General features: G+C 38.4%; 1 protein-coding gene across 1 annotated transcript in view; it reads left to right on the top strand.

Annotated features, from left to right (window-relative positions):
• The window catches only part of si:ch211-266k8.4 (rab GTPase-activating protein 1), a 54,070-nt gene that overhangs the window by 27,985 nt on the left and 13,096 nt on the right, over positions 1 to 12,989 (top strand). The window contains exons 11-13 of the mRNA XM_061036810.1: positions 3,186 to 3,287; positions 5,167 to 5,357; positions 9,330 to 9,457. Coding sequence (XP_060892793.1) covers positions 3,186 to 3,287; positions 5,167 to 5,357; positions 9,330 to 9,457 — 421 coding nt within the window. The remainder of the gene's footprint in view (positions 1 to 3,185; positions 3,288 to 5,166; positions 5,358 to 9,329; positions 9,458 to 12,989) is intronic.

The raw sequence follows: 12,989 nt of genomic DNA on the forward strand, positions 1-12,989 counted from the left end.
CAGTGTTATAGCTTTCAAAGTGTGTTTTGGAGTGCAAATATTGGACGTTTTTTGCTCCATGATAACTTATTTATAACTGAATTACAACATCTTAATTCAATACTGAATGTCTTGTTTTTTTAGATTATCTTAGAGAGAAGAACAAAGTTGCTAAATAGAGGTCTGACTTTGGACATAAACAAATCTGAACATCTTCACAGACCTCCAAAACTTGACTTTATATCCACTTATTTCTAAAGAGCCATATGATCTTATCTTGTTTGTCTTTGGGTGGCTAACAGGAGACATGCTGTGACACGTCTCTGTTTTGAAGTTGGCATTTTGCTGTAGAAGGGAACCTCTTTTTAACGGATGTCTGACAGTGATTGAGATAGATATGAGCAAGGGAAGGAAGAGGGAGATACATGAGTCAGAGTGAGTGGAGTTGGGGTGTCTGGGAAATTGAGTTGTTTTAACTTCAAAGAAAACCCTACTCAAGACTGTAGAAACCCTGCATCAGTCAGGAAACACTGCACTTTATCAATAGTTCTTTCTGTTCGGATGAAGCCTTATCCCTGAAGCTAATGTCAAAACACTGATATGGGTCGTAACAAATTAGAGGTCAACATGACCCCTGCCCTCCCACATAAGAAACACACAAACCCAAACCTGCACACATAGCTCAACTTCTTTCCGGCCCAGCGAGTTTGAAAAAACATTAAACGTCTGTGCCAAACATATGTCTTAACTTGATCATTGCCTCAAAAAAAACCAAGTGTATTATCAACTGCAATTCAAAAACTAGCTGGCAACTTTATAGTGCTGCAACTTTTATCACGAATCTCAATCTGTATTAAACATACTGAAACTGCATTGTGTAAAATAGGCTAAAGCGTCAATCAATAATCGTCTCAATTGAACTAGACTAAAAAGCATCTTGTGAAGCTTTAAACTGTTTTCCAAGTATCTTCAGATTAACTTCAGTTATTGATGTTTTAAGCAGCAGAACAATCCTAGAAAGCAAAAATTGCACTAAGGGCACACTGACAGTAGCCCAGTAGGCCCGTACTGTGCTGTAGCACGATTGTCTCCCCTCCCCCATCCCTTACAGGCCTGCACTCACATTGCTCTAGGCGCAAACAGGCCTGAGCGTGGTTACCTCATAAATAAAAATAGCACAAAAAGTAAGGACATTTGTGTTTTGTAGATTATTTCTTTGTAACAATGCTTCTTGGCAATAAATCTAATATCGTTGGAAAGCCTGTTTATTTCCCTTTTAAGCAGTGCCACATTTGTAACGAACATGCATTTGTGGGATGAGCAGCAGAGCTGAGTTTGTGGGTTGCGCCCATGAAAAACTTGCCAAATCTTCTCTGCCAAACAGCTTATTCTGCTGTTGATTGTTTGGTTCTGTTTAGTGGATTGGATGAGTGAAGTCTGAAGAAACAAGACATATTGGCAACCTAACAATTTATTCATTTAACGGGGGCGGCGGCTGGCTTGTTAAATAAACCAGTTCACAATTATATTCCGACCTGTTTTTATTTAATTTTTCATTTATTTATAAAATTGCTGTGTGCACAAGAGAGAGAGGGGAAGAGAGAGTGTGCGACAGAGTGCTGATGCGCACAAGGACCTCACGGCTCCCATTAAAAAATAAAAATAAAAACTTTCCTCTCGACTCCTGCGGAGGGATAAGAAGAAAAAGCAGAATCACATTAGCAGAGACAGAAAGAGATAGAGGGAGCGATAAGGTCCACTGTCCCTCTTGTATATGTGACACTGTTGCGAAATGCTTTGTGCAGCGACATGCACATGTTACCACGTTTAAATAAACAACAACTAATTAACGTTCAAACGGTTGGCGATTTTAGAACGTCAAGTGTTTTTTTAAACGTTTAGCGTTTAAACGATTAGAAGTCTCACCTCTTCTGTCTACGGTTACTAAGTGCTGACAGTGTTAGGAAACAGTCTTTTTGGGGTGTCGCCTTCTTGGGACGCCCACTTCGCGGCCTGTCTCTGACATCCCCCATTATATGGAACTTGGCCTTCAGTTTGGAGATGGAACTAGGGCTCACTCCAAATAATGCAACTTGGCTGTGTGGAACACCAGCTTGATGTAGCCCTATGGCACGGGCCTTATCCAGATCAGTCAAACGTGGCATTCTTGGAGCAGAAACCAACTGACCACTGTAGCAGGGCCCATGCTTACAGGAGCTGCCCAACAGGCACCTGACTGTCAGCACATGGGGTATCAGAAGTTCAAAACAAGAGTCAGAATAAGCTGTTTGGCATTAGCAGAGAAGATTTGACAAGTTTTTTTATGGACGCAACCCGCAAACTCCGCTCTGCTGCTTATCCCACAAATGCATGTTCCTTACAAATGTGGCACAATTTAAAAGGAAAATAAACAGGCTTTCCATTGTTACAACAAATAAATAATCTGCCAAACACAAATTTCCTTACTTTTTGTGCGATTTTTGTATTCTAGTCCTGTGGTCCTGCCAGAGTGCACTGGAACTACGATTTGGGACTTTTTTCTCCAAGTAAGGAAATATAATATTTGCAGTTTGTACCATCTGGTTGAAATCCATATACTTTTTTGAGTACTTCAAGATCCAATCATCATTTAAGTGTATATCATGCAGAGAGACATTAAAAGAAAAAAAACACAATGGTCAGTTATGATTTGAACATTTAAGGTTGTTTGATTGATACATGACATCAACTTGCATGAAAGAAAACTCTCCCATCTTGCAACTGGTAGATTGATAATATGTTATTGTCCTCGTTACCCGTGCTTGTACATGAGCAAGTGTACGTTGCCGAAGTACACCTCTTCCAACTCTGCCACTTCCAAGGAAGTTAACCATACCACAGCACAGAACAGAGCACTTACACTAGTCAAATAAACTGGACTTTGGGGGTCAAACGTGCTTGGTCATGGTACGGATTGCCTAGTGTGAGTGTGCCCTGAAGGTTGAGCAAAAAAGTACATTGTATAAGTAGGTGTAACACTCAAAATAATCCCCCATTCTTTCAACCCCTTTTATGTGTTATTGATATTTTGTTTTTAAAGGTATTTCTTTTAACTGCCTGTATTTGTGGCTTGTTTGTTTCATTGCTTTTTTTTCTGGTTTCTAACTCATAAGATTCATTGGTTAATCTAGCCTTGTATGTTTATTTCTTGTTGGTCCCTTTTTCAGAAAATAGTGAAAATCAAAAAGTAACACACCCATCCCAAGTCAGCGGAGGAGGAAATGAAAATGTATCAACACCTCCACAAGAGGAAAAGGCGACAGAGAAAGGTGAGTGGGTGCATTTGATATGATTTCTTGGGATTATGGTAGTACAATAATAATGTGTTCAGAATTACCACAGCAGTATATTTTAGCCTGAATGAGGAATGGTCCAAGCTCATACATAAAATAAGATTAAAGTTGAACTACATTATCTTTAGTACAGCAGGCACAATATAATAGGTAAAAGCCTGAATTATGACTTCTTAAATCACAAAGAAGTCACATCAAAGTCCTTGGTAATTATTTGTTTTGTGCAGTATGGATTGGATGCATGTCAGGAAATGAATTGTATTTTAACACCCACAATGCTGTGCGAGATGAAATGGACGAAAAAAAAATAAACGGGATGGATGCAGCCTTTCAATTATTAAGTTGTTGAATTGTTTACATGCAATGTGAAGTTTTTTATTATTTACTGAGCCATCGTGCAGATCACATCTGAGTTGGAGTGTCAATAACATGAGGCGGGGTAATGACGTCACTTCCACACTGAATGAATCAGGTGAAGTAAGAACAGATATCTGCCTACTGTGCGCGCCTACTGAACAGTAGTACTGTACCTAACAGTATACAGCACAGATAGAAGGGACTGTCAGATTGTGTTGCCACTTTGCAATCTGGAAGTACCCTCTATGTCTTTTGGGTCTCTAACTAACTAACCTGCATTTTTTTGTGCACTTGAGTTTAAACATTGTCTACCTTGCTTTGCCACGATCGAGTCAGTCCTTACATTTGTTGCAGATTATTCTGTTAGTCCAACTAACTACTGTCAACATATTAAACATATATAAGTCAAATTTTTTGAAGTCGGTCTAACACACCTAGATAATGTGGTTAGGAGTCGATTGACTTTTGCATGTTTACACGTCAATCACTGTCTCAGTCTCTTTGTTATATTATTGACAGTGACAGAACATCATTCCATCAGGAGCAAAGGACTTGTTGGGTAACACACACATCCTAAATAAATTGATGCATTGGGTAATCGATTCAACATTGCCAATGCTGCTGTGGTATCATAGCACACCTGTTTTGATGTAGCTTTAGCATTAGCATTAAACACAGGAGATGATCCTAACCCTTAATCATGAGCTTTGTGATATATTGCACTGCAATATAAAGTATAGTATGTATAGGCATTGGTTCATTATGTAGACTTCAATTAAACATACCCATTCAATATGATAAAAAAAACCAGAAAAAATATGTGAATAAATGTTAAAGGTTTCAACCTACTATACAAAAGATGTGAATGTACTGAATGTTTCTCTTCAATTTCAACACGGAAATTTGAAAAACAAGAAAGGGACGTAACAGAAAGATATGAAGGAATTATTCAGAAAGCAATGGTGGAATGATGACATAACAAATAAGTAAATGTACTCATATTGATTAAAGCTTGTAATATTTAACCAAGTAGCACACAGCAAGGGTTTTTAGTTGTTGTCTGTGATTGAGTGCAGAAATGCACATAGCTGAGTGGGTTTATGTTCACAGCTTGCCTAAATAGGCAGAGTGTGCCCCCTGAGTAAATATGGTGAGCCACTGATAACACGCATTTGTGTGTAACAAGGACACATTCACACACCAAAACTCACAAACACACACAAAAACCGCTTAGTTGAGGCCTGTAATGGAATGATAACTTGATTTGTTTCCCCAATATGCACTGCTTAAATTATTATCACAGGGTTTGTAACTGAGTGGAGCAAAGGCCTGTGTTTGTTTCCAAAAAGGAGTTATATTTGCATTTTACACCATCTTGAATGGCATTTTCCTATATATACATACAGTATATGGCCTTTTCACACCAGAAGAAATGTTTTTTTCTTACGGTAGAGAACCAGAGATAAAGACTAATGCCATTGTTTTTTTTTTACTGTAGACTCAGTTACTGGGGTCAAAAAGGTGCTGAATCGTGTGATACGCCTGGCACAGCGGTACCTGTTAGACCCAATGGGTAGACAGGGGCTTGAAGAGAAGAGTTCTCAAACACAAGCCAAGCCCAGACAGCGCAGTCCAGCACCCAGGCGTGGCCTTAGGACACGGACCTCCACTTCGTTTACACATGCTCAGGTAAAGCTTTTTAAAAGTAGTGGTAATCATTGCATGCAACTTATTAACATTTTCCCTGCTGCTCATTTAACTCTGATTTTTGGACAGAAAGTCTTGATAGCGTCACCATTTCTCTTAAGTAACTTATGTGACTGAGAAACTTTTAGTCCTTTATTTTTGAAAATTGAGGGGGGGTCTCCTTCTTTATGATAACAGTGAGGATTTAGTTTTGACTCGTGAATGCATCCTCAACTATATTCAGTTTAAATGAAACAGGGAAAAAAATAACAGTGGTGGATGAATGCCAGTTATCAGTTATTTATTTTTTTATATTGTTACAAAATAAAACTTGAACTGTTAATGGTTTGGTTTTAAAGTTAGAATGATCTTATTTAAAGCACTAATGAACTGTTTTCAGTGCATGAGTATTTGTTTTGTCATGCATCAGGAATCAAGGTAAACTGAGAGCCAGCTTTTTAAAAGTCTCATTCAAAGGTTCAAGAGTCTGATGACTTCATTTAGAAGCCAAATTATTCTGCTATGACTGGACTTTAAGCATGGCTAGCTGAGTTTTCATCTGATGAAAAACACTTTTGACACAACAGAGGTAATCCTTTTACTTGTGGTGGATATCTAGGCCAAGTTTTTTATCTTTTAGTAAGTGTATATCCATAGAGATCGAGTCAGTCCATGCTGATAAAAAAAGGTTCCCTTTTAAAGGACGAATATGCAATTTTTTGATCCAGCAGATGTCGCCCTTGATCACCAGCATGAAACCAAAACAACTCGCCGTGCATTGTTGTGTTAGCATGCTAATGCTAGTGATCTTTATTATGCTGGTATCTTCACACTGCATGTAAATTTACCTGAAATGAGCGTGATCTAGAAACACAGTTAAGCAGTGAGTACAGTATGTTATTCTTCTTTTCTGTAGTCCCTCAATTAAACAACTTTTATACTCAAGGGGAGGAGCCGGCCGGCTGTCCGGGCGATGTAAACAAAGTGAAGATAGGACTCTGAAAACTCTGAAAACATCACAGACAGTGGGACTCGGGTGTTACACCCATTGTAGACAGTCATGACTCACAGAGTTATTTTCAGAGGATATACTTGATTTATATTACATTTAAGTATGAAAAATCACATATAAAGCCTTTAAAAACAAAATGTTCTGGCTTCCAATTCCTAATTCCCCCCATAAAATCAAAGTTCAAAGCTGAGAGTAGGCTTCTCATTTTATTTAGACCCAAAAGGTATAATATCTTTTTAATGAGTAAGCATCTATAAAATGATTAAGCTGGCTGTAACTTGGCCAACATATTCCCCAAACCACAGGAAACTCCACTCTTTACCTTTGCATTTATTTTGTTTAGTGTGTAGAGAATCTTGTGTTCGCTGCGTGCATACATTATATTCCTTTTACATATGCTGCAGCCCAAGAGAGACCAAAAGTAAGAATATGTCAATAATAATTAAAAACCCAGAGTTAAACTGTGAAAAGATCTGATATTTCATGGTTAAATTGTCAGATGTTTGTAATAGTAGCAGAATAGTAAGAGAGTGACTCACATGAAAGTGTTTAGGACCATTGATTAGTCACAACAGTTAACATATACTGTACATGACAATGTTTAAATAGTGAATCCATAACATGGAAGTAGAGTAAGTGCTTGTTGAGGTCCCTGTGAAATCACACTTCTAGATCAAAACTCTGGACTGTACATAAAGACTTCTCTTATATCACATCACTAATAGGGTTTCATTATAATTGTATGATACCAACATGCAAACAACATTCTGTTTGTGCATTGAAAATGACCTCGGTTGATTTGGAAATTGGAATGAAATTGTTCACAATACGAGGTACAATAAGCATATTATGTTTCTTAATGGAACAATTGTTATGGGTGATGACTGGCATATAAGAGATCGTTAATGGAATTAAGTCTAGAGTCCTTGCAGATAGCATCAAAGCAAACTAATCAATGTTTGTTTTTGACACTTCAAAATTTAACGCAATTTTGCATTTTAAATAGAAGTATTAGAATTTGCAGTGGCTCTCTCTTCCTTCGGTGAGAAAAAAATAGTTTGTCCCGACTTGCCATCTGTGACATCTATATACACCTTAAGATACTGTTCATTCTAAATGAATAGAATAGGTTGTTAGGATATTTCCTGGGGCGGGGGGGGGTGGTTCTTGGGATAGGAGTACATCTCTTTGTATCTTGTCACAGTGTCTCATGCCAGCCTTGTTTACTGACCTCTGGCTGTGGTTTAAATCCAAATGTGTTCTCCTTTTTCATTCTCTCTTCCCTTGTGTCATGCTCTTTAAGTCTTTCTGGCTCTCATCATCTGCTGCATTGTCTCTCTGATTTCTTTGCCCACATACAGTCCGAGCTCTATGCTTCTATTTTTTTTCAGCCATGCTAGCTGCATGGCCCGAGGGATGGCTATGTGGGTTAGCTTCCTCTAGCACCGTCATCAGGTCAACATTTAAACTGTAGAAAACTCAGTTTATTGGTCATACACCTTCAAGAGTTATGACATTCCCCCCAACCTATGCTCGTTAGTAAAGGTTAGCCTGCTGACACACTAAGGTGCAAATCATGTTTAACTTTAATGTGCTAGTAATGTCATTGATAACATGTCAGCATACCCTTAGCATTAAACTCAATGAATGCAGTTTTTAAGTTATTTACACAGACACTGACAGACACTACCTTAGCTGTCCATTTTGGACATGCAAAAACAAACATTCTCAGTGGCTTGTAAATACCAGTGTGTTCTTACATGTTTCATGAAGGATCAAGTGTCCACATGAATTAGAACCAAAGCTTTCTTTCAAAGTAAACACTGGAAATCTTGTGTTGAAATACAAACAAAGGATAAGTTTGTCTCTAACAAAATAAAGTCTTGTTCTACATGTTATTTTGGAATGCCTTCACATGCCCTCTTTTTTTGTAATCGTTAATGATTAGTCATGTTTTTATTCTCCATGTGAACTCATGTACACTTCACTTTTTTATTTATTTGTTCATTAAAAATGACCCAACTTTGTTTTTAATGCACTTCCTTAAACCCTTTGTGAACTGTTAGGCTGGCTGTCAATGAGTCTATGTAGACCACTTCAGTTGTTCTGTGTAAACTTTCCTCACACAAATGACCCAGACCTCAGGTCATTTCCAGAGATGTTTCACCAGGGTTTTTATTTCCAAGGATTTGAACTGATCTGGAGGTAAATCCTTCTCCTACTTTGCTCTGTGGACTTGAAATATTTTACAAATCATTCTAAATCTAAATGATCTATTTGGAAATATAAGGTGGCATGTCAAGTAAATGTAGAGTAAATGAGAAATGCAATCGCCTTATTAGGACTGGCAAAAAAAGTCTCAAAGTCAACCATGAAAATCCCTCACATGATTAGAATAGTGAAATCTCTTTGAATACTACAGGTTTGAAGACATCATGGCACTTCAGTCCTCTCCAGACTTCCTCCTCCTGACACTTCTCCTGTGTGCTGAATGCCTTTCCTGTCTGTTTTGTTTAAAATCAATCAATCTTTATTTGTATAGTGCAAATTCACAACAAATGTTATCTGAATACACAAAGAGCAGGTAAAAGACCTCACTCATTGCTATGTTAAAACGACCCAACGTAAATCCATCATGAGCGCAGCAGTTTTATTTGTATTTGCACTGGAACTGGTGTCTTGGCTGGGTCTACATAAAAAAAATGCTGTACCTTAGAGATGTATAGTTGAAAGATGTTATATTTTTAAAGTGCTATCTGACTTCCTAACACAAGGACTGCAAGCACTTTAGTCTGGAAACTGATTTAAACACTTCCTTTTAGAAGTACCTTTGAAATGCTATTTAACCCACTTTGGGGGTAGGAGTGAAGAAAGAGCAAATACATACCTCTTCATTATGATGGAGGACCTGGTTATCTGTTTTATGGTCGGATGGATCACCTTCCTCTTACCTCTTTTTACAGATTAGATCCAGGAGGCGGAGCCAGCAGAGAGGCAGAGCACAGCAGCCTGCAGTGCAGGGAAGCGGTGGTGATCTCACTGGGGCATCTGTCAATGTGACTGATACAGCTGGTAATGGTAAAGCTGACAGGTGAGGACAAAGGTTAAACAAGGCATACAAAACTTCACATGCCTGAACTCATGCCTATCAGCTCTTTCCTGAACTGTTTGTTTTTCTCATTTGACTGTGTAGTAGGATACTGTTTGTGCACATGAATGGCCATCTGTGGACCTCTTAGTGTAAATTCTAACAAGTTTCTGCAAGAAGTGTATTTTTCCCTAATTCTTTGTATATAGCATAAAGAGGAAGGGCCCAATAGCGTGACAACCTTTGCATTATATTGCAGTGACAGTCGACCAACAGTAAATCTTTCTGAAGCTCATCATATCTCTAAGACCAAGATACTCTCTGTGTGATAAATCACCAAGTGGACACTTTGTCTTTGTCTGTCTGTGTAGTTGCTCAGTGTAGCATGCAGAGTGCACAGAGGGGGAGAGGGGAAACTAGGTGATGGGTTCATTCAAGTGAGCCAAAACAAAGTGAATTGCTGTAAATAGAAGTATTAAAAGGATTTCAATAAGCTACCAAGCTGACGACTTTTACAACAAGAGGAAACAAAATACTACCTGGGATCAGAGCTGCTTCAAACTGTTGGACAAGCTTTGCCTTCACTTTTGAAATCCCGGCAGTAATCTGAAGGCAGCAACAGATATGTTTAATTATTAGGGCTATTTAGGGCGGCTGTGGCTCAGTTGGTAGCCTCACAACCGGAAGGTCGACGGTTCGATCCCCAGCTGGGCAACATGTCCGGGGGCAACATGTCCAATGTGTCCACTTAAACCCAAATGGGATTAGTTACTTCTGATGGATGATACTACATGGTGATCTCTACCATCAGTGTGTGAATGTGTAGGTGTGACATGCAGTGTAAAAACACTTTGAGTAGTCAGAAGACTAGAAAAGCACTATATAAGCTCAAGTCCATTTACCATTACGGGTAGGACAAAGTATTGACATTGTGTAATACAATAATCAAATCACTAGTGCCAAATATCAATATTTAAAGAGATTTAAAATATGGCGTCCAACACAGACTTTGCTGCCAATTTCACTCACAGAAGCAGAAGTGGGACCATAAGATAGCACTGAAAAGAACTTAAAGCAACAATATGAAACTTTTCCATCTTCAAATAGTAGTTTGTAAGTCGATCTTACAGTATAATAACTTTCAACTGGCAGAAAGGGGATACCAACACATATTACCAACAAAGATTTCCAAGACATGAACTCTCTGTGAGAGGTTTCCTTCAGATCATCTGTACCTGTGTATAATACAAAATTATGTGATGTGCACCAACTGATGTTTTTTTTTATTAGGCCAGTTCCTGAAATGCACTGCTTTTACATGTATGTATACATCCTTAGCTATTAAATGAGAGCTGCATGCTGTTCTCCATGTATGACATCACCATCTTTTGTGGATCTCTTTCAGTTAAATATTCATAATTACAAGTTGTCTTTTACCTCCATGTTTTCACATTTGGTAAATCTGTAGTTAAACCAGCGAGCCATACAGCAGAACTTTACATTTCACAACAGTCCTCTAATCCTCTCATTGTAATGTTGTTTCTCCCTCTGACAGAGACACTACTCCAAACAAAAGGCTGTCACTCCTGTGTTAGTACTGTGTGTGTGTTTGCACGCTCTGTCTTCAATGTGTTTGCATGCATGTGTAAGTGCTAGTGTTTTAAGCATACTTGTAATTCCTCACAAATACAGTCTTTGTGCTCAGTGGTTTAGGTTGTTATCACCAGACTGTGGGTCAGAAGGGGTCCTTAGAGGTCACCATGAGCATTATTGTTATTGGGTGACAAATTAGTAGAGGAGGACGTAACTGTAAAATGCTTCCTGCAAGGTCTTGAGAACAGAGCACACCTGAGAGATAAAAACTCAAATCGACAGGAAGAGACATACAACAAGGAAGAGAGCAAGTTTGATTAAATCCCACTGCTCAGGGTTAACACACCATACATTTAGAATATATTTTCATACATTGCATTTGAAGCAATAGTCAAGGACAGTTCCTGTGAGAGCAAAGTCCCCTTCTTACTGTGGATGACGTTTGTTAAATCCTAAAATGTATTTTGATACACATTTTGGACATACATCATTGTTCAAGCATTGAATGAAAGAAAATGAACTATCATCAATTAAAAGTTTTTATCCCTGCAACAGTAAGGCAGACATGTTTTGTAATCTTCCAGGATGATTTGAAAGGTTCATGATCTTATTGACAACTTTAATGACTCCTTCACTGTTTAAAGTGTTTTTCAAGATAGATTTTTTTCTCTGTTTAAAAGAGTAGATAATTGAATTGTCCATGTGTTACATTTATCTTAGGAGGCTACAACAGACAAGTAACTTGCTAAGACTGTGTTCATGACTTATTCATAGATGTAGTACAAGGGGGCACCAACACACATTACCAAAAAGATTTCCAAGAAATGTACTTAGCAATGTGTATCCATGACAGAGGTGTGGGTTATTGTGATGACCATGATGTAAACTTCCTGTTCGCAGGTCAGTGAGCTTGATGGGAAGTGAAAACGTTCTAAAACAAAGATGGTCAGGAGGACCTTATGCAGACATCACTCACTCAAGAACTTTTCATAATTTAAGCCTGCACCATTTTATTTTTTGATTTATTTTTTTAGGATTTATTTTTGGGCTTTTTGTGCCTTTAATGGAGAGATAGATAGAGAGAGTGGGGAATGACATGCGGGAAAGGAGCCACAGGTGGGATTTGAACCTGGGCCGCCCGCTTGGAGGAGCAAGGCCTCCATACATGGGGTGCACGCACTAACCACTGTGCCACCAGCGCCCCAGCCTGCACCATTTTTTAAACATTTATTTTCCTAACTTTGTCACTACAGTGATGCAAAATGCCAAGTCTTGTCTTCTGGATGAACAGATGACTAAAGGCATTGCTCTGCTGAAAGAGGAAGATTTGAGAGCGTCGTTTCCTCTTTATTTCTTAGTATTCAGACAAACATACAGAAACATAGAGCAGCTATAGAATAGTTACTCTGGTCAAAGAAGTCATATGACACTGGTCCTTACCTTGGCAGATCTCGTGCTTATAAACATATAACACTTAGTCCTGTCATACATTACTTCTTTAAATGTAGTGTTTGTGGTAGACAAAAAAGATAATTTTGTGTGGCTGGACTAGCAGGACTTAACTACTTTAGAATTAAATCAATATTTGAAAGACTTTTCTAATTGTCTTGGACTAAGATGCTTTTCAGTGGTACTGTACAAATACTTGCCTGTCTTTGCCTGCTGTTCATAGGTCTAAGCTGGAGTTTACATGGCTGCTACCTGAAGAACAATGTAATCTGCTGAGAACTTGTTGTATCACACTTTTCTTAGTGGGTGCTGCTTTGGAAGGGTCAAAGTTCAGGGATTGGTTCCCTTACCTATAGCCTTAAAAGTCCCAATGCTTGAATACCACGGTAGCTTGACATTATACCATGACCGTGTTACATATCTCTTGCTATACTGCATTGTCTTGGCATCTTGACCTTCTTTATGTCTTTGTCTGGAGGAATCCTGTGAGAAT

This window comes from Labrus mixtus, chromosome 4 (genome assembly GCF_963584025.1).
Source record: "Labrus mixtus chromosome 4, fLabMix1.1, whole genome shotgun sequence".
Lineage (NCBI taxonomy): Eukaryota > Metazoa > Chordata > Actinopteri > Labriformes > Labridae > Labrus > Labrus mixtus.